Source organism: Drosophila serrata, unplaced genomic scaffold, assembly GCF_035046125.1.
Source record: "Drosophila serrata isolate PLE 108 unplaced genomic scaffold, ASM3504612v1 contig_217, whole genome shotgun sequence".
NCBI lineage: Eukaryota > Metazoa > Arthropoda > Insecta > Diptera > Drosophilidae > Drosophila > Drosophila serrata.
In genome coordinates, this window is record NW_028257115.1 from 2,183,273 (window position 1) to 2,202,222 (window position 18,950).

At 44.8% G+C, this 18,950-nt stretch overlaps 8 protein-coding genes across 13 annotated transcripts; 3 read left to right on the plus strand and 5 right to left on the minus strand.

The window, feature by feature from the left end:
- Positions 1-483: 483 nt before the first annotated feature.
- dre4 (SPT16 homolog, facilitates chromatin remodeling subunit dre4) lies at positions 484-8,507 on the plus strand. 3 transcript variants are annotated; one of them, XR_015270925.1, is made up of 11 exons: positions 488-720; positions 964-1,227; positions 1,293-1,592; positions 1,655-2,838; positions 2,898-3,764; positions 3,822-4,087; positions 4,148-4,301; positions 4,420-4,539; positions 5,010-5,531; positions 5,589-8,140; positions 8,217-8,507. XR_015270925.1 is itself a non-coding variant. In XM_020958824.2 (9 exons), the coding sequence occupies exons 1-9, from the start codon at positions 652-654 to the stop codon at positions 5,164-5,166; spliced, it is 3,381 nt and encodes a 1,126-aa protein (XP_020814483.1). In that variant the 5' UTR covers positions 484-651; the 3' UTR covers positions 5,167-5,345. The 3 variants fall into 3 exon arrangements, 2 of the variants coding, with proteins under 2 accessions (XP_020814483.1, XP_020814484.1); XM_020958824.2 differs by lacking the exons at positions 5,589-8,140; positions 8,217-8,507 and having other exon boundaries at positions 484-720; positions 5,010-5,345; XM_020958825.2 differs by lacking the exons at positions 4,420-4,539; positions 5,589-8,140; positions 8,217-8,507 and having other exon boundaries at positions 489-720; positions 5,010-5,345.
- LOC110188905 (uncharacterized) lies at positions 5,264-7,263 on the minus strand. Its single transcript, XM_086829647.1, has 2 exons — positions 6,885-7,263; positions 5,264-6,823 (listed from the first exon to the last, which is right to left on the minus strand). Exons 1-2 carry the CDS (start codon positions 6,952-6,954, stop codon positions 5,358-5,360), a joined length of 1,536 nt encoding a protein of 511 aa, XP_086685773.1. The 5' UTR covers positions 6,955-7,263; the 3' UTR covers positions 5,264-5,357.
- On the minus strand, positions 7,910-12,397 carry LOC110188912 (transmembrane protein 134). Its single transcript, XM_020958833.2, has 2 exons — positions 11,923-12,397; positions 7,910-10,390 (listed from the first exon to the last, which is right to left on the minus strand). Exons 1-2 carry the CDS (start codon positions 12,084-12,086, stop codon positions 10,039-10,041), a joined length of 516 nt encoding a protein of 171 aa, XP_020814492.2. The 5' UTR covers positions 12,087-12,397; the 3' UTR covers positions 7,910-10,038.
- Positions 12,398-12,618: 221 nt separating this feature from the next.
- LOC110188900 (uncharacterized) lies at positions 12,619-13,849 on the minus strand. 2 transcript variants are annotated; one of them, XM_086829648.1, is made up of 4 exons: positions 13,692-13,849; positions 13,335-13,602; positions 13,081-13,275; positions 12,619-13,026 (listed from the first exon to the last, which is right to left on the minus strand). In XM_086829648.1, exons 1-4 carry the CDS (start codon positions 13,847-13,849, stop codon positions 12,709-12,711), a joined length of 939 nt encoding a protein of 312 aa, XP_086685774.1. In that variant the 3' UTR covers positions 12,619-12,708. The 2 variants fall into 2 exon arrangements, with proteins under 2 accessions (XP_086685774.1, XP_086685775.1); XM_086829649.1 differs by having other exon boundaries at positions 13,081-13,260; positions 13,323-13,602.
- A 145-nt stretch (positions 13,850-13,994) lies between these two features.
- LOC110188898 (uncharacterized) lies at positions 13,995-15,473 on the plus strand. Its single transcript, XM_020958819.2, has 3 exons — positions 13,995-14,222; positions 14,280-15,047; positions 15,108-15,473. The coding sequence occupies exons 1-3, from the start codon at positions 14,214-14,216 to the stop codon at positions 15,321-15,323; spliced, it is 993 nt and encodes a 330-aa protein (XP_020814478.2). The 5' UTR covers positions 13,995-14,213; the 3' UTR covers positions 15,324-15,473.
- A 48-nt stretch (positions 15,474-15,521) lies between these two features.
- Positions 15,522-16,427, plus strand: msd5 (mitotic spindle density 5). The gene has a single exon (XM_020958829.2). The coding sequence runs from the start codon at positions 15,562-15,564 to the stop codon at positions 16,342-16,344; it is 783 nt and encodes a 260-aa protein (XP_020814488.2). The 5' UTR covers positions 15,522-15,561; the 3' UTR covers positions 16,345-16,427.
- Positions 16,331-17,395, minus strand: msd1 (mitotic spindle density 1). Its single transcript, XM_020958830.2, has 2 exons — positions 16,892-17,395; positions 16,331-16,834 (listed from the first exon to the last, which is right to left on the minus strand). The coding sequence occupies exons 1-2, from the start codon at positions 16,926-16,928 to the stop codon at positions 16,446-16,448; spliced, it is 426 nt and encodes a 141-aa protein (XP_020814489.2). The 5' UTR covers positions 16,929-17,395; the 3' UTR covers positions 16,331-16,445.
- ND-ACP (NADH dehydrogenase (ubiquinone) acyl carrier protein) lies at positions 17,126-18,899 on the minus strand. 3 transcript variants are annotated; one of them, XM_020958823.2, is made up of 5 exons: positions 18,850-18,899; positions 18,591-18,750; positions 17,750-17,836; positions 17,521-17,652; positions 17,126-17,393 (listed from the first exon to the last, which is right to left on the minus strand). In XM_020958823.2, exons 2-5 carry the CDS (start codon positions 18,738-18,740, stop codon positions 17,214-17,216), a joined length of 549 nt encoding a protein of 182 aa, XP_020814482.1. In that variant the 5' UTR covers positions 18,741-18,750; positions 18,850-18,899; the 3' UTR covers positions 17,126-17,213. The 3 variants fall into 3 exon arrangements, with proteins under 3 accessions (XP_020814482.1, XP_020814480.1, XP_020814481.1); XM_020958821.2 differs by lacking the exon at positions 17,750-17,836; XM_020958822.2 differs by lacking the exon at positions 17,521-17,652 and having other exon boundaries at positions 17,735-17,836.
- Between the last annotated feature and the right edge of the window lie 51 nt (positions 18,900-18,950).

Consider the following 18,950-nt stretch of genomic DNA (forward strand, 5'->3'; position numbering starts at 1 on the left):
TTTGTTAAGTTTTCTTATAATAAGACTAATATTTTGCGAAGACGTTTTTGAACAGTGATAACGCTTGATATAGTTTTAAATGTTTTTTAAAATGTTATATTCCCCTATTTATTATCGATTTCCTTAAATTGAATACCTCAGCAATAGTCGATAGTGCCGAAGTTCCCCACACCAAACAGTGCTGTCGATAGCGAAAATCGACGTTTTGACAGTAGATACCGGAAACGCGTAATATTTTCAACCAGCGGAACTTCCAAATGAATTTGAATGAATAATATTCGTTTTTAGGCCTAGTACTTATAACCAGAATTTCAAAACACGACAGAATTCTGTTAACTTACGCGATCTGTTAATGAATTTTCCTTCCTACATGAGAATTCTACTCCATGTATCTGTAAAAGTAGCAAATTGTCATCTACACATGTATAATGTAAAACCGAGTTTTTCCAAACATCGATAGTGCCAAAAGTAAATCGATTTTTGAAAACATCATTAGTATCGATAGCTCTGATGTCTTGCCACCACTAACGTAGACGCCGAAAACGCGCAATTTTTTCATCCGCCGGAATTTGCAAATGCGAATAATATTTGTTAACTGAGTTCGACTGGGGCATTTCAATCGCAGTTACCGTCAACGACTCCGGCAGCAAGATGTCAAGCTTTGTGCTGGATAAAGAGGCTTTTGTGCGCCGCGTTAAGCGCCTCTACACGGAATGGAAGGTGAGTTTGTCCGTCCGCCTGTCTGCCGGGCTTTTGTGTCTGCAGGAGCCCCGACCCGAACGCATGGAGACTTTTTACCTATAGCGCAGATAACGTGTATTAAAAGTTATGATGAAATTCGATACTTTCTCGGGAGAAAAATTGACAGGCAGCTGCCCTGTTAGGTTAGGCGCGAAGATTGCTATCATAAAGTGTGTCTATCATGCCATGAGATTCTACAGCGTTTTCTGTGTTCTTCTGCAGGCTCCCAGCATCGGGCACGACGACGCCCTGAGCAATTTGGACTGCATCATGAGCGTGGTGGGCGCCGACGAGGATGTGATCTACTCCAAGTCCATGGCCCTCCAGCTCTGGCTTCTGGGCTATGAGCTAACGGACACAATCTCCGTGTTTGCCTCGGACGCGATCTACTTCCTGACAAGCAAGAAGAAGATCGAGTTCCTGAAGCAGACGCAAAATATCAGCGAGGAGGGCTTTCCAGAAATCAAGCTGCTAGTGAGGGACCGTGTAAGTGTTGTCGCTTCTTAAACTTGACCTGAGTCATGTAATCCGCTGCTTTTTCCGCCCAATAGACGGACAAGGACAAGGGAAACTACGAGAAACTGATCAAGGCCATACAGAACTCAAAGAAGGGCAAGCGTTTGGGCGTCTTCACCAAGGATGCCTATCCTGGCGAGTTTAGTGAGGCATGGAAGAAGTCGCTGATGGACTCAAAGTTCGAGCATGTCGACATTAGCACAATCATTGCCTACTTAATGTGTCCGAAAGACGAGTCCGAGATAAACAACATACGCAAAGCCTCACTGGTGTCCATGGACATCTTCAATAAGTATCTCAAAGATGAGATCATGGACATCATTGATTCAGACAAGGTAAGGATACTTAGGTTAAGTTGCAGAATTCCCTATTCAAAGAGCGTTTATCCACCCCACAGAAAGTCAAGCACACCAAGCTGTCGGATGGCTGCGAATCGGCCATTACTGAGAAGAAATACACCAGCGGCTTGGATCCCCGATTGCTGGACATGGCCTATCCTCCCATCATTCAGTCGGGCGGCAACTACAGTCTCAAGTTCTCTGCCGCTTCCGATAAAAATGTCCTGCATTTCGGCGTGATTGTGTGCTCATTGGGGGCCCGCTACAAGTCCTACTGTTCGAATATATCGCGCACCTTCTTGGTAAACCCCACTGAGGCCATGCAGGAGAATTACACGTTTCTGGTAAGCGTGCAGGAGGAGATACTCAAGCTGCTGGTGCCCAGCACCAAACTGTGCGAGGTTTATGAGAAAACGTTGGCGTACGTGAAGAAAGAGAAGCCCGGCATGGTCGATAATCTAACCAAAAGTTTCGGATTCGCAATGGGCTTGGAGTTCCGGGAGAACTCCATAGTGATTGGGCCCAAGTGTCAGGCGCTTATTAAGAAGAATATGGTCTTTAATCTCCACGTTGGCATCTCGAATCTAACAAATGCCGATGCCACCGACAAGGAGGGCAAGACCTATGCCCTTTTCATTGGCGACACTGTGCTTGTGGGCGAACAATCACCGGCCAGTGTGATGACTCCCTCCAAAAAGAAAATCAAGAACGTTGGCATCTTTATCAAGGACGACAGCGACGAGGAGGAGGAGGACGCGGATGATAAGAAGGCAGCCCAGGAAGACAAAAGCACAGAGATTCTAGGACGAAGCAAGCGCAATGCTGTGATGGACTCAAAGCTGCGCAACGAGATAAATACAGAAGAGAAGCGCAAGGAGCATCAGCGCGAGCTGGCCCAGCAGCTAAACGAAAGGGCCAAGGAGCGTCTGGCAAAGCAGGGAGACACCAAGGAGGCGGAAAAAGTGCGCAAGAATACAGTCTCGTACAAGTCTATGAGCCAGATGCCACGCGAGCCAGAGGTCAAGGAGCTTAAGCTGTATGTGGACAAAAAATACGAGACTGTCATTATGCCTGTCTTCGGCATCCAAGTGCCGTTTCACATTTCCACCATCAAAAATATCTCGCAGTCCGTAGAAGGCGAGTACACGTACTTGCGCATCAACTTCTTTCACCCGGGCGCCACGATGGGTCGCAACGAGGGCGGTCTATACCCACAACCGGAGGCCACATTTGTCAAGGAAGTGTAAGTACCATTAATTTGGGAAGTAAAAACATATCATTATCTGTTTATTCCCCTTTCAGGACCTACCGTAGCTCGAACGTCAAGGAACACGGTGAAGTCGCTGCACCGTCGGCGAATCTTAACAACGCTTTTCGGCTGATCAAAGAGGTGCAGAAACGCTTCAAGACCCGAGAGGCGGAGGAGCGCGAAAAGGAGGATCTTGTGAAGCAGGACACACTCATTCAATCGCAGAACAAGGGCAATCCCAAGCTCAAGGACCTCTACATTCGACCCAATATCGTCACCAAGCGTATGACAGGCAGTCTGGAGGCACATACCAATGGCTTCCGCTACATCTCTGTGCGCGGCGACAAGGTCGATATCCTGTACAACAACATCAAGAGCGCCTTCTTCCAGCCCTGCGACGGCGAGATGATCATCCTGCTTCACTTCCACCTCAAGTATGCCATTATGTTTGGCAAGAAAAAGCACTTGGATGTGCAATTCTACACGGAAGTGGGCGAGATCACGACGGATTTGGGCAAGCATCAGCACATGCACGATCGCGACGATCTGGCAGCCGAACAGTCGGAGCGGGAGCTTAGGCACAAACTGAAGACGGCCTTTAAGAGCTTCTGCGAAAAGGTTGAGGCGATGACAAAGTCGGTGGTGGAATTCGACACGCCGTTCCGCGAGCTGGGCTTCCCCGGCGCCCCATTCCGCAGCACCGTCACCCTTCAGCCGACGTCCGGCTCTCTGGTCAATCTCACCGAATGGCCGCCATTTGTCATCACCCTGGACGACGTCGAGCTGGTGCACTTTGAACGTGTGCAGTTCCACCTGCGCAATTTCGACATGATCTTCGTGTTTAAGGAATACAACAAGAAGGTGGCCATGGTCAATGCCATTCCAATGAACATGCTGGATCACGTCAAGGAGTGGCTCAAGTAAGTCTTACTTTCTAACCATCAACGGTCCTTACTCTAAATGGAATATTCTGACAGCTCCTGTGACATTCGTTATTCGGAGGGCGTCCAGTCGCTGAACTGGCAAAAGATTATGAAGACCATCACAGACGATCCTGAGGGATTCTTCGAGCAAGGCGGCTGGACCTTCTTGGACCCCGAATCGGGCAGCGAGGACGAGAACGAAACAGCCGAATCCGAGGAGGATGAGGCCTACAATCCTACAGATGCCGAATCGGATGAGGAGTCGGACGAGGACTCCGAGTACTCGGAGGCTTCCGAAGATGAGAGTGACGAAAGTGATGGTAAGAACGACAAAAGTCCGAAAATAATTCAAATTAACAGATATATTAACGATTTTACAGATGATTTGGGTTCTGATGAGGAGTCTGGTAAGGATTGGTCCGATCTAGAGCGCGAGGCCGCCGAAGAGGATCGAAACCATGATTATGCCACCGATGACAAGCCACGCAATGGAAAGTTTGAGCCCAAGAAGCACGGCAAGAGTTCAAAGCACAGGTAAGACATTCGTCATATAGCTACCAATTTTACCTCGAGATCTCCTCCGGGTTATATTTATGTATATCTACAATATATCAAATCGTTCTTCATCACTTTTACAACCTCCCAAAAACAGTCGCCGCGAACGCGAGGAACAGCGATCGTCTTCGTCGCACAGTAAAAAGCATAAGTCGAACTCCTCCTCCTCCTCTTCGCATTTAAAATCCTCCAGCTCCAAACATGGCAGCTCATCTAGGTTTGTTAACGAAAGAAATCCTCCATAACACACACATAAAATCAATCATTCGGCCTAACGCAAGCGCATTTCACAAGACATTTCACATTCACGAAAAACAAAATCTACACATTGCAAATGTATTATTTATTTTTAGTGGGAAATTCTGAAGAACTGAAAGGGGTTTTATTTGTTTTTACATTTTTTTGTTAATGGGTTTTTAATCAGTAGTGCCAAAGAAATTACTATTTATTTCAAATCTCTACAAAAAGTGATCTATTGTTATTATTTATAATTGAATCTACGCCGATTTCTGGGGCACGCTTGTAGGATTGATATCTATTTGGTTCTGGCTTCAAATTCTAGATTTTATACAAACAAAAACCACATACACTTTTGCTTGCTTCAAAATTTACTTAACCCAAATCAACTTCGCTGTGGCGAGTAAAAATTCGAAATCAATAATAAAAAATTATATGCTCTATTTAAAGCCCATCGAAATCGTCCAAGGATAAGTACCACAACCGGGACAAGCATCATTCCTCCTCGTCGTCGGGTCACAAGAGCAGCAGCAAGGACAAGGATCGCAAACGTTCGCGGGACGACAGCCGCGACAATGGTCACAAATCGAAGAAGTCGCGTCATTAGGAGGATCCTCCTCTCCTCTTTCATCGAATTAAATTTTTTAATCCTTCCTGTTATCATTGTCAGTCTGTTATGAGGTCCCCCCACAATCCATTCACCCTTTTCTCACTTGGAAGTTGTATTACAAATTAAATATAATACGCGATTATACATTTATGTAATAAACTAAGATATAAGAACTACATCAGCGGCTGCTACTTGTTCCAGCTGCCGAGAAGGTGTCGATAGGCGTGTACTACATCGTCATCATCGCTGTCACGACGCCTCCGCCGCCGGCTTCCACCTTTTTGCGGCTGCTGCTCCTGCTGATGGTGATGCGAATGAACGTGTGGACTTGCTGCAGCGGCTGCTACGCTTCCCCGCCTCTTGTGAGCATCGAACATGTTACGAGTTTTGTTGATCGGATAACGCATCTTATTTTTTAGCCAGGTGGTGAAGGCCCGCTCGTTGTCCTGCATCTTTTTAAGCTCCTGTTCGTTGCGACTGATGGTCTGCTCCATGGAGAAGCGCTGCTTTCGTCGCAACTGCTGCTCCCGCCGTTGCAACTGCTGGGCACTCAGTCCATACTCGGACATGTAGCCCGTGTACCGGGGCAGCTTCCCCTGCAGCGAGTGACGGTGCTCGCAGCAAATCTTGTAATTCATCCGAATGGAGGGAGAGGTCGTCGAAGCTGTGGCGGATGATGGTGTAGGCGTGGGCTTAGATCGACGTCGAAAACTAAAACTCCGAGACGTGAAAAAGGACTTGGAAGTTGCCTTGGGGCATTCGGAGCAGGATTGCTGTTTAGCTAGCCCGGTCAAGTCCTCCTGCTCTTCCTTTTTGTAGTAAATGCTCTGCTCGTTGAGCTCAAAATTATCGGGTATATAGCTGGCTACAATAATGGATAGATCATCCTCTTCATCGACTTCGGCTGCAGCAGCTACTGGCAAAGGCGGTAAAGGAGGATCTTCTTGGACCCCAACCCCCGTTAACCTGTCTATGGTGGCCTGCTCCTTGGGATCCAACGTTTTGTAGAGATTCTTGTACGCATCGCGAAGCTTCTGGCGGGCCTCGTTAAGGGTGCGCTCCTCCTCTTCGCAATCGGACTCGGTCAGCAAATTGGTGAGACTCTTCTGGTCGGAATCATCCTGGTCGAAGTTGGGGATCTGTCTTACTTGGAATGGTGCAGCAACGGAAGCATCTTTTACGGGTGAGTCATCATCCAGATCTGCTTCATCCACACCAGAGAAATCGTCTTCATCTTCCTCCTCGATGGGCAGTGCCTCTTGGACGGCAGGCTGTGAAGAAACCTCAGTCAAGTCCAGGATTTCCTCGCAGATCTCTTCCTCCTCAACTTCCTCCACCGGCGGAGCAGGGGTCTCCTCAACAATTTTTGACGTCTCTGGAGCTGCGACAGTCTCCTCTTCAGTGATGGTCTTCAGCTTGAGCTGTGTCAATTGCTGCAGTAGCTCATCCGGCGGACTGGGACTATGGTCCTTCCCCGGCGGCACCCCCGTTGGCTCGTAATCCTCCAGATTTAGGGCGAACTTCACCTTGGTCACCTTGCCATTGCCGTTGGCACCAGCACCCGCACCCGCACCCTCTTCCTCCAGCGCAAAGAGCTCCTTGTTGGCCTCCTTGATCCTATCCACAATGTTGTACTCGTTGACCGGCTTCAGGACTGCGGAATAATCCATGAGTAGGGACATGCTGCTGCTGTCAACTTAGAGGGATCAACTTACAATAGACCTCGGCGTCCTCTCCGTCCGACTCCGGCTCACGTTCGCCCATCTCTGCCAGCTGTGGGCACATCGATTGTCTTCGAGTTTAGACCTACGCGTTTTCGCGCTGCGATTTACCACGATTCAGGGGATAGGGATAGGGATATGCCGAAACTTTCCATTTCGTGTTAGGCAGCACTCCCGCCCGCACCTATCCAAGTCTAATGAACTTGGACGGGGATGTGCACTTCAGACATTAGCAGCGGCTCCTCTGGGCCTCCTCTGCACTCCACACCACTCCCTACTGCGGTTTTGCCTTTGCCATCCATGGTTTCAATGGCGCCCGTTGCCAGGCCACTCAGATGTCCCATGTTTGATCGATGCCCGGTTGACAAATTGTCTATCTCACAGGTGAAGTCGAAGGCGTGGACAATAGCGTTGGTATAGGTACGTTTTCGATGATGAGAAAAAATATTTATTAATGTTATTTTAGTTAAAAAAATATATTAAACTATAAAACGTTATTTATCGGTATTTTTATATGAACATTTTTTTGTCAAATCCAACTTTGAAAATCTCGAAACTAAGCCAAAAATGCATTAATTTTAATTCGGAAAGCGGTTCTATGTTAATTTTTACAAATTAACAAATCTGCATACTCAGTTTTCAAATTGAAAAAATTCAATTTTTTGTCAAATTTTGACAATTTTAAAATTTTGGCAAAATTTTTAAAAAATTATTTTTCTACCGGAGATGGCTAGATCGATTTGGCTGTTGATGCTGATCAAGAATATATAGGATTTATAGGGTCGGAAATGATTCCTTCACTTTCTGCAAACTTTTGATTAAAATAAAAATTCACTACAAGGGTATAAAAAGGTGATTCAAAAGGGAATATAACTTCTGTACTTTCCAAATATTGACGAACTCTTCTGAAAAAGGGACACTCTTTGTAAACTGTACACACTGTACAGGTACAAACTCCCAAAGGATTTCCCACCCCTGACTGGTGCGCAGTTGGTACAAAATAAAACTTTGTTTGGCGATTAATTTCCATGCACTTTATTCCATTTCCACACTTACTTCGCTAAGCACATTTAAAGCTTAATCCTGTCGAACCGAATCGAGTCAAGTGGAGTCTCCGAGGCAACAATTATTCAAATTCAATTCGAAATAAGTTCAAAGCTACAAAAATAATCGATTCGGGAGGCGCACAACACCAATATAATTAAACCTATTTAGCCATCGTTAACTTCGTATATTGAGCAAGTATGTATGTATGTATCTATCCTATTCCAATGCCGATTTGATTGTTTCTAACATTTCACTTCATCTCATTTGCATCGCCATTAGACCCGAAGGCAACCGAATCCATTTAACCTACCGGAGGAGTGGTTGGGAGCTGGAGCTGGACTGGCCCACAGTGCGTTCCGTGACTGATTGCTGGGCAAAGGTCAAGAGTGCCTTTGTTGCTGGGAGGTTAATAGAAACGAGATAGACTAAGGTCAGACAGAAACTGAAACGTTATAGCAAACGACCCATAGATTATATTAATCGATGCTATTATTGTAGGACATAAACAAATAATTAAAGAAATTATTCGGCATTAAATGGCGACGTTAGTGGAATCTTAACCACAGCAATTTAAAGCTTGAATATATTATATATTTCCCATACATCAGTTTTAAAAAACGCACTGTGGTTCTTACGAGGATGAACTTGATAATGATGGAGATTCTGATACAATTCAATGGGCATGCCGCAAAACGAAAGATAAAACTTATCGCTGGGTTATTTTAGCTGCGTAAAGAAACTATATCACTTCCCAGATGACAGTGCTAAAAAAAAAAGAAAAAATTATAAATCACGTTCATAAAAACTGATAAAGTATAAATATACTTTTTATCATATCAATATAAGACAATGCTAAAAGTATTTACAAAGGTACCTAATCCAGGGAAAATTAAAAACGAATAGAAGTGTTCAAAAATAATATTTTTAATTCGAATAAAAACCAACATAATCAATGGGAAAATACATACAAAAGTCACAAAATTAAGGCTACGAATTAGGAAATTAGGAGTGTGTGTGAGTAAATTTCGGATAAATAAAGTCCTGTATTAGCCATAAATCGGGATTTATGAGTTTTTAGGTCAATTTATTGTTTTAGTTTTTTGATTTCTTTTTTTTTCATTTAATACAACCATATTCAGCATTTCTTAAAAAAGAAATTATACAAACACTAAGAACTAATCGGCAGATGAGGTGTGTGAGAAATATGCGATGACTGTGTGAGATGTAATTTCATTAGAGGACGGTTTGGGTTCGGGTTTGGGGGTTAGGTCAGTGGAAAAGAGATGCGTCATCACTATCAATAGCTATAAAAAGAACGTATTGCAATATCGGCGCATCGTCTTACATCACTAAGTAGCTTGGTATTTTCGAGATTTCTCTCGTTACAATCGATTAGGTTTAACAATATATAATCATAAAGTCTAGTTCTAGGTTTTCTTTAAGGCGCATCCATGGACAGACGCTCACTAATCATATACATAGATTCGTGGGTGTTATTTTTTTTTTTTTGAGTTGGTTTTGAAAATCGTAAAACATTTTCGTTTCGTTTTTTGGTGCAATTAAATTTCAATAAATTACAATTACCATTTATGTTTAGTATATATACGTATGTCATAACTCTAGGCGCTCCCTCAACATGTTAGCATCATATACAAAGTCTTTCGTTTGTTTTTCTTTTCTCTATTTTGTTTAAATAAATTTCGAGTACGTACGTATGTTCTTTTGCACTTACCGAGGGTGTATAAAAGAAAATATTGTAAAATATATATAGATATATAATCGTATGTATAAATATATATATTGCTAAATTTCGATTCGGGTTAAAGGGAGAGGGGGCTGGCGTTTGTCTAAACGAAATTTCTTGTTGCTAAACACAAAAAGTACGTTACACAAAATCCGAGTTTCGAGTTTCGGGGTTAATTACGTTTACAAATAGAAAATACGTTGTTTATACAACATTTATATAAACAAACATATCGATTATATTAATAGACAGGACGAGGGATCTATCCCACTCCTCCCTTCTACGCAATCTTTCTCCTCCTGTCTATCCCCTGTCTGCTTTTCAGCTCAACCAGTGAACTTGGCAGCAGCTGTACGCTTATGTGAAGAGCGGCAGGTGATAAAAGTCAAACCCTCGATATCCCTTGGCCGCCAGCCAAATGTAGACGACGTGATAGGCGCCGGGAATAAAGCAGATAAGTCCTGCAACGAAGAACACCACTCCCTGTGACGTATTCTGCGGATCGGCAATGGCGAACGTGCCCATGACGAACAGGCCCGTGCCCACGACCAGGAGCGTAAACGCGGCCAGAACTGTGCGCCAGTTTTCGCGCACCTTTGGGTGCCGCCAGCAGTATGTGTTAGTCTCCTCCGTGGGCAGGTTTCCGTACTCCTGGATGAGTGAATCGCTGTCCCGTGAGGTTGTGTCCTCGGCATACTTGTTGTAGCCCCTGAGGAAAATAAAAAAAAATATAAGTTAATAGTTGCTTTTTATGGTCACAAGAGAAATAAATTATTAAATTTATAGTAGTATATATTAAAGGCAAGGCAATGAAGGCTTTTCCGGCATAGTAATAGGTTTACGCATACGCTTCTTTCTTATCTTCAGACTCTCACACTGCGTGCTCTCAAGCGAATCGGTATTGATAATTCAATCAAAATCCATTAGGACCTTAAAACTCTAATAATTTAGGTCAAATTTGATGTTCTATTAATCTTTTAACCAAGGAAGTGTAATCAATAATCTATTCCACTGTTTCTTGCTTTACTTTTCGTGGTACTTGACACTCGGTGGAAATCGATACTCCGTCGAAGGGGCTAGATCAAACAACCTTTGTACCTCAAAATAGCTCAAAATTAGTTTTTCATTGAATATGTGGATTTATATCAAGTTATTTATAGACATTATAATATATAAAATTTTCTATTTATCTTATCACAGCTGCTAACCAAAATGATGCCTTTTTATAGACTTTATTATTTTATCATTGTTTCAAGACGATCTTCCGGATGTTGCCTTAGTAGTGGTGTTAAGTAATACAGAGATATAACTAAATATGCACCTTTGTTCCCATTCCCATTTTCATTTCCGATTCCATTTAGACTAGTTGTCTGATTTAAATCATTAAAATGAGTTACAAAGAGTTGTCTGTAGGTCTGGTCCCCTCCAAAAATCAAGTTTTCGAAGTTAGCTTTCCTTTTTTGCTAAAATGGGCTTTAGGACCGCTTATCGGGCATCGAAGCCTCGGAGGAGGGGTTATCGCGGGGTTGGATTGCCGCCAAAAGCGAGACGCAATCAATTTCGCGTTTACATTTGCACATTTCGTTTATATGGCGGCGGCAGCAGCTGAAGACCGACAAGTGCAAGCCGCCGAGCCGATGAGCTGGTTGGGCTGCCGCCTGCCTAACTGGTTCCAGCTGACCGCAGGCGAAGGCCACCTCCTCCGAGAAGCCCTTATGACGAAATTTATGCGCAATGATTTCACAATTGAATGCCAAATTAGGCTTGGACGTCTGCATTTATAATCCCCATAATTACATCGTCGTTTGTTGTTGCTGCTTCGACGACACGCCATGCATGGCTAATGGAAGAGCTCCGTCTAAGAAATGGACTGGCAACCAGCACGCACGCGCCGCTTGGCTAACTTATTCAGGTGCTTCCGGCGGGAATAAGGAAGTGCCAAGAGTGGCGGCGGTGACGGTAGAGAATGGAGAACTAGGAACCCAGAACAGGGCGTGAATCGCGCAGAACAGCTGTCGAGCTCCAATATAAATAAACATAACAATAACCAGAAACGGAATCGAAATCAGAAACGGGAACAAAGCCACAGACTCCTTGTTTGGCGGACAGCTCGTGAATCACAGAACACTAAATGGAAAATGGTGCCAATAACAGCCCACGCAGGCAGCACCGATCGAATCGAAGACCAGTTTTTATATATCTATTTCTTTTTTTTGTCTGTCGGTGTGATGGCCCACTCACTTGGGATCCTGAATGCGAATGGAGACATCTTCGGTTGAGCGACCTTGCTTGCCGCCCCTCATGGGCGTGGATATCACTGTGGAGCCATATACGCGTATCGCCTCGTCCGTCTCCTCCTCGAAGGCGTCGTGTATGGAGAAGCCCCGGGCCCCGTTGTTGTACATGTTTCTAGTGGTTCTTCCGCTGCTGCTACGGCTGCTGCTGTTGTTTAATAATAAACGATATTGGGGCTGTGCTGCCAACGTTGGCTGCTCGCCGTCGCCTCGCACTCAGCACTTTGAACTCTTTTGCGACGGAAATCGGGTAAAGTGCGGTTCCGTTCTAACGCTGGCCCGTCTGCATGCTTGTGCACTTCGAGATCGCGATGTGTTACACTGTTTTTTGCTGACCGTAACCGTTGCAAAAGTGTTTTTCTTTTCACATTAATAAACGCGACACAAAAGACGAACAGCGGAAAGAAGCAGACAAAAACGGTGTGGCCATAGTCCTGTAACGTAAAGAAATACTAAAAAGTTTAATGGCGCTGCCAGATTGCCTTAAACATTTCAAATTAGAGATCCCGCCATGAAAAAACCCGTACGGAAAATTCAAATACCGCAGTTCAGAAGAGCAGATAAAGTTCTTCAATATTTTGGGATGTATTTCATACCACCTCTGAACGGAAATAGTAAATATAGAAATAAAAAGAATATGATATGCCTAAGTATCAAAATCAAGAATATATATTATATGTATTCGTCCTACTACATCGTGGAGAGCTATTTTAGATGCATCCCGCAGTACTCTTTACAAAATCCTACAATCGCAGCACATAAGCGAGTAATGCAGACATTTGACAACCATGTCATCGTCGTCATCGTCCTCCTTGGGATAATTCCTTTTTCCCTTGTCATTGCTATTAAATTCGTACATTTGACCGTCAAGCTGATCTGCCATAGGTTGCAGGCAGCTATCGAGGCCCTTCTTCGACGTTTTCTTTAGATTATTGTGCATCATTTCGTTGCGGTTGCGCTGCTTCACCATCTCGTCAATCCAATCAAAATCGGTGGCGTTTCCCTGAAAGCTCGGCAAACTGGAAATGCTTTCAATGGAGTTGATATCCTCCTGTTTCAGGCTCAAATTAATTAATTTATTTTATATTATATTATTGATGATTACCTGATTGTTATTATTGTTCCTATATTTAATCATAGGAGGCGTTCTTTGCTGAGAATGGGCAGGGTCCTGGGCTACTTGTGCCATCGTGGCTCTGGTTCCCGCGGAGCCATTTTGCAAGAACTCCGTCCCTCCAGTTGCTGTTGTCATTTTGGGCAAGTCTTCGGGACCCATAATGTTGGTCTGCAACAGGACACACTTTAAATTAATGACCTATTTAGTGTGATTCTGACTACACAGCTTACAAAGTCCTGTACCTCGGCGGTAGTAATGACAGTCATAGCTTTGGTTGATGGAGTCGTCGGTGCAGTCTCCGATACAGAGTACGTGGGTCTCAGGTTTGGTGAGCAAGTGGTTAAGAGAGTACAGTGTACAGTGGCGGTCTCAGAAACGATGGCCGATAGACCTTCAATGGACGAAACAGATTCGCTTTTGCGGCTTTGTGTAGCCAGTGAGCAGTTGGCCAAAAGACTGAGAGATGGGGGTGCATTGACATTACCTTCTCCTGCCAAATTGTTTAAGGGTCTGAAATGAAGCAACTATATATTATAGTCTTGCAATTGGGAAGAGAACGTGCGCAATAATCAACGATCTTCCGCAAGCACCCTACTTACAAGTCAGTAAGCTCGAACTGTGGCTCGCTTTTCTTTTGCGGTTCTGAGTTGGAGAATTGTTTATTGCTAGTGTGGTCCTTTGAATGCGATTTTCGTCCCGGTAACCACAATATGCTCAAACGAGAGGATTCGCTTTTCTTTGTCGATTTGGAAGCCATCTAAAAATTGTTGACCTTTTTTAAATTTGACTTTAAAATGGCACACAATATATATAAATGCATAAAATGTGAGTGACAGCAGTTGAATTGGTAGCTTGGCTTGTATTTGTATTTTTTACTGTGAGACCTCAAAATAAATAAACAAATTTAAGCTCGGGCGCCTTCAGTGCGTTGCTCTGAATATACTAAAATTATGCCAACACAAATCTCCTAACGCCAAACTTTCTAGTATTTTGACTTCACGTCTCCTCACTGTTTTGAATGTTTTGTTCCCTGTTTAAAAGATGTCTTTGTTTACAAATATTAAACGTTAGCTAATAACAAATAACGAAAGAGCTCATAGCTACCAAAAAGCCAGTTAAGGATGTTCCTGGTAAGTTTCACCTAAGAAGAAAATGCCATAAACTAATAGTACTCTGCATCTCACCAGTTCATCAGCCGGCCCACCCGCACCCTGGGCAACCGGATGCGGGAGGTACGAGAGCGCCTGGGAGACGACTTCACAGCAAAACTGGATGAACTGCACCGAAATAGCTTGCGCACTGGGCTGGTGTCCAAGCAGGAGCTGGAGGAGGCGTTCCGCAAGACGCGCGATGTCGACCATAATCCGAATCGATTGAATCTACTCTGGCTGGTGGGCATCATCTTCTTCATTTTGGTGGCCACGCCAGTCTTTTACGAGACCATCTCTTTCTTGCTCGGTGTGCGCTGCTTCTTGCCCAACAACTACCTGGTGTGGGAGGCCACTCGACCGATCAGTGACTGTGAGTTTTGCAAAGGCGTACGGGCGCCCCTGATCTTGGCCAATCTCACCAGGGACGAGTTTACCCCGCATGCCTACTCCTCGCTGCCGATCATCGTCAAGAGAGCCGTGGCCCATTGGCCTGCTCAGAAGTATCTCAACTATGCCTACATACGGGAGCTGTATGAGAGTGTGCCGGGCGCCATGGAAACAGGCTGCCAATTCCTGCACTTCAACTCGGACCTCAAGTCGCTGAGAGATGTGTTTGCAATGTCTCCGGAAAGGTCAAATTTAAGTCAAGGAGCTCCCTGGTTTGTGGGCTGGAGTGTCTGCCAGCCGGCAGTGCTGGCGGAGCTCAGGAAGCTGTATCCTCGTCCCCATTTCTTGCCCATGGATGCCGAGATGCCGCACACGGACTTCATTTTGATGGGTTACGAACAGGGAGCTGTGATGCACGTAAGCTGAGGTGAAACATTAGTTTTGTTTAAACCTAATCTCTGGGTTTTCCCACACCAGCTGGACTACATACCCCGACTGATGTGGCAGGCGCAGCTGAAGGGCAACAAGAGCTGGTTCCTTGCGCCGGCTCCCGAGTGCGATCATCAGTGCCAGCCCTTCTCTTTCTACGTGGAACCGGGCGACGCTGTCCTGGTGGACACACGCCTCTGGTATCATGCCAATACCATTCCCAAAGGTCAGTTTTCGCTGACCGTTCAGTCTGAGTACGGCTGAGTGCTTGTGAAATAATCTTGTGTAAATCGTGTACATATTTAGTATACTTGGAAAACAAATATTGCTGTTTAATTAAATGATAAAATAATTTATTTAAATCCTTCATCTTAAAAATACCAAGATATAAAAAATACCGAGCATCGATAAAAATAGTGTTTGAAAAAGCAATCATACTTTCCAGCACTGTCTGGCGCTTTCGCATTCAAAAGAAAACAAGAAAACGAAAAGAATTACAAAAATGGAAACTGAAGTGGACTTTGGCACCATAGCCTCAAAGATATACCGGAACTACGGGCAGCACTTGAAGAACCTTAAGGATTGCTGCGTGTCCAAGACGGTGATGAAGCCGCCGGCGTACTTTGAGAACCTACAGCTGATGCTGGACGAAGAAACGGCTGCCATGACGCCGCCCAACGACCTCGGATCGGTTGCGGAGTACGCTGAGCTCTTTAAGACCCTCGAGGAGTATCCGACCAATCTCCAGAAGATGCCTAAGAAGCGGGGAGAGTTGCAGCGGGCCAACTCCACCCTCTTGCGCGGTACAGAAGCTACGACTGCGACTCAGGCGGACCACTCAACGGCCATCAACACGTCTAACATTTCGCTGAGTATGACGCGGCTGGAGGAGCAGCCCAGTGCCGTTGAGGTGTACAAGGATTTCAGGGCCTTCCAGCGCAAGCTGGAAAAGATATACGAAGAGACCGCCGCCCTGGACACCACGGAATCTATTTACAAGCACAAGCTGGTACAGCTGAATGGATTTGCCCAGCAGCTGGAAAAGCTTATGCCCACAGGTGGAGATGCTCCGCCTGACGCTTTCTCCGCCGATCAGCAGGAGAAGTTACTGGCCCTGGCCGCAAATATGGAGCAACTGAACTATCTGCGCTCCAATAACCTGCCGCTGCTGCATCCCAGCGAGATAATGGCCAACGGCAGTGTGGCGGCGCGTCTCGAAATGTTCGTGGAGGTGCTTACCTATGCCCTAATGCAAATCAGTAGCTACAACATGGCTTTGATTTGATTTAATATTATTAAAATATAGAAGTGTGAGAATAGAGCCAATAAGAATGGCGGTTATTTCCCCTTTCTTTGCTTTACATAAAATTGTTAACCTATGATACATCACGGCGATACGTCGCCAAACTCCTGTGCCTCCTGCTCCGCCTGGAAGCTTCTCATCTGGTTGACAGTGTCGCAGAGAGCCACCAACTTGCGCACCGAACTGCCCAGATGTTCTACGCGGTGTCTGTAGGCCAGGCAACCGTCCAAGGCGCTACCGGTGTCTTCTCGCTGATCGCTGCTCTGCATCAGCTGGCGAAAGTTCTGCAGGATACGGACCACAGCCAGTTCGCACTCTGGCTTGAGATTGTACACCTTTTGAGACTCCTGCGCCGATGCGTTCTGCGCCAAGGCCTTGTTGTTGGACTCGATGTGGAGCAAGGTGTTGTTCGACCGCTCCATTATCTCGTCTATCTTGCTGATCTGCTTAGCCAACGACCGTCGACGGGCGGCTGTAATGAGGTTCAGGTGCATTAGATCCTGGAACTGGATTGGCTAATTATATTTACCTAATCCCGCCAACATTTGATCGGCAGCGTCGGGCATTTCGAATATTTTTGTTTATATGAGAAACAATGTGGCCAAACTCTGGAAGGTTGATATATACCAAGAACTGTCGGAAATGTTCATTTTATCGAAATTCAAACTGAAAGTAACGGTTAAGCAAATGCTTAATATTTTTAATTAAGCCCTTCTTAGGTTGCCATCCAACTTCCCGCAACTAGCAAAGCATAATTGGAGTCTTTTGGTTTATTATTGTTCAAATTGTATTTGTTTTCTATTTAAGTTTAAGTGTAATCCTTTTCATGGTGTTTGCATTACAGTTACAATTTACTCATACACATCCTCCTTGTCGGCGACGTACTTAATAATGTCGGCAGGTTTCAGCAGCTTCTCGGCATCGGAGTCGGGGATCTCAAATCCAAACTCATCCTCCATGGCCATGATGACCTCCACGTGGTCCAAAGAGTCCAGGCCCAAGTCGTTGATGAAGTGCGACTCAACGTTGAGCTGTAATTGAAAGGTATTAGCACGGGTTGCAATATAGCTGGGACTAGGATATGCTTTGTTCAGTTCTTTGTGGCGGTAACCATTGCACTGGCAAAGGCAATCAATATGTTTTGGCGTTTTTTTTTACCTTGCAGGGATCGATCTTGTCGTACAGCTTGAGGACAAGCAAGACTCGCTCGTTGATGAGCTTCAGTGAGAGCGGCGGTTTCGCCGAGTACCTGCGCACCGATTGCGTTTGCCAGCCATTGCGTCCACACTCCTGGTTGGTTTTGGTTTTGGCCAAAAGAAAAGAACGAAACACAAGCCAAGAGTTAGTGACGCCTTGAAGTGGATAGTTTTACCTTGTCGGCGGTGACTTTGTCGTAGGCGGAGACAACCTTCAGCACACGGAACTTGATGTCCTCGATGGTGCTTTTGGCCGAGTAGCTTCGCACACCGAATTTCTGTGAATTACATGGGTTAGTTTACGGTCTAGAGGTAATGCAACTTATGGTTCATTCATATTTTTAAAGAATTCATTTGAATAAGAATAATATCCTTGCAGTGTGTTATACTTTAAGTCATATGCTCATATCACTACGAAGGAGTCATTTCCGACCCTATAGGTCTATATTCTTGATCAGCATCCACAGCCGAGTCGATCTAGCCATACCCGGCAAAAATATAAATTTTTTCAAAATTGTCAAAATTTGGAAAAAAAAAATCTAATTTTTTAACATTCGAAATTGAGTATGCAGATACGAAGATAAGACCGCTTTCCGAATTGAAATTAATGGCTTTTTGGCTTAGTTATGAGATTTTTTAAAACTTGGATTTGACGAAAATACTGTCAGGTTCTTTACAGTCTTGAAGCTCTCTATAGAGACTTCATATCACGTTTAGTTAATTTGCACTGTAGTATTATCAATCACACACACATGCAAGCACCGGCCTTGTTTGTATTAGTGCGTTGACGAGGGGAAACAATCATGTTTTATGCTAAACAATATGATGCAATCACTTTGGGCCCGTGTTGGCCACATGTTCCTATGTCTCTGCAGCCTAGGTTTCTTAGAAGCCATCCTGATATCTTCTTTGGAGCTATGCAACTCCCGAAACCTCTCCACTTGCAATGAGGTTAGGTAGGCAAATCTGGAGTGGTCTATACACACGTATAGGGCCTGGAAAAAGGTACTCCTCCTACTTCTAAGCACTCACTTGGCTCCACTGGCTGGCCATGGCCGGCACGGCAATCCTGTGCATCATCCTGGCCTGCTGGGGCTGTGCAAGGGCGGCGCTGGCGATCCTCTTGGGGGCCAAAGTCGCCGCCAGCCGACTGCAGCTGCGGGCAATCTGTGTAAAGGACATCTCGGGTTTCCTGCAAGGGAAATAGGTTATTCACGCGTCTCGCCGGTAAAGTGCACGGGTCAGGGCACAAATATTAATTTATTAAACAATTTATTAATGAAATTCTTACGATTTTCAGATTATGTAAAAGTTGTGTGGTTGAAAATATTTATCGATTGCGATATATTTGTTAAGAAGATTTTTTGATATATTTTTTTCGGTCACTCTAAT

Coding starts and splice junctions, on each gene's coding strand:
- msd1 (XM_020958830.2), bottom strand. CDS start 16,928: ATGCCCGACGCTGCCGATCAAATGTTGGCGGGATTAG. Junction 16,835..16,891: donor TCAAATGTTGGCGGGATTAG/GTAAATATAATT, acceptor ACCTCATTACAG/CCGCCCGTCGACGGTCGTTG.
- LOC110188900 (XM_086829648.1), bottom strand. CDS start 13,849: ATGGCTTCCAAATCGACAAAGAAAAGCGAATCCTCTCGTTTGAGCATA. Junction 13,603..13,691: donor CAGTTCGAGCTTACTGACTT/GTAAGTAGGGTG, acceptor GCTTCATTTCAG/ACCCTTAAACAATTTGGCAG. Junction 13,276..13,334: donor CTGTCATTACTACCGCCGAG/GTACAGGACTTT, acceptor ATTAATTTAAAG/TGTGTCCTGTTGCAGACCAA.
- msd5 (XM_020958829.2), top strand. CDS start 15,562: ATGGAAACTGAAGTGGACTTTGGCACCATAGCCTCAAAGATATACCGG.
- LOC110188912 (XM_020958833.2), bottom strand. CDS start 12,086: ATGTACAACAACGGGGCCCGGGGCTTCTCCATACACGACGCCTTCGAG. Junction 10,391..11,922: donor ATTCGCATTCAGGATCCCAA/GTGAGTGGGCCA, acceptor TATTTTCCTCAG/GGGCTACAACAAGTATGCCG.
- ND-ACP (XM_020958823.2), bottom strand. CDS start 18,740: ATGTCCTTTACACAGATTGCCCGCAGCTGCAGTCGGCTGGCGGCGACT. Junction 17,837..18,590: donor TGGCCAGCCAGTGGAGCCAA/GTGAGTGCTTAG, acceptor TGTAATTCACAG/AAATTCGGTGTGCGAAGCTA. Junction 17,653..17,749: donor TTGTCTCCGCCTACGACAAA/GTCACCGCCGAC, acceptor AAAACCAACCAG/GAGTGTGGACGCAATGGCTG.
- LOC110188898 (XM_020958819.2), top strand. Junction 15,048..15,107: donor AACAGGGAGCTGTGATGCAC/GTAAGCTGAGGT, acceptor TTCCCACACCAG/CTGGACTACATACCCCGACT.
- LOC110188905 (XM_086829647.1), bottom strand. CDS start 6,954: ATGTGCCCACAGCTGGCAGAGATGGGCGAACGTGAGCCGGAGTCGGAC. Junction 6,824..6,884: donor AGAGGACGCCGAGGTCTATT/GTAAGTTGATCC, acceptor ATTATTCCGCAG/TCCTGAAGCCGGTCAACGAG.
- dre4 (XM_020958824.2), top strand. CDS start 652: ATGTCAAGCTTTGTGCTGGATAAAGAGGCTTTTGTGCGCCGCGTTAAG. Junction 2,839..2,897: donor GCCACATTTGTCAAGGAAGT/GTAAGTACCATT, acceptor TTCCCCTTTCAG/GACCTACCGTAGCTCGAACG. Junction 3,765..3,821: donor CACGTCAAGGAGTGGCTCAA/GTAAGTCTTACT, acceptor ATATTCTGACAG/CTCCTGTGACATTCGTTATT.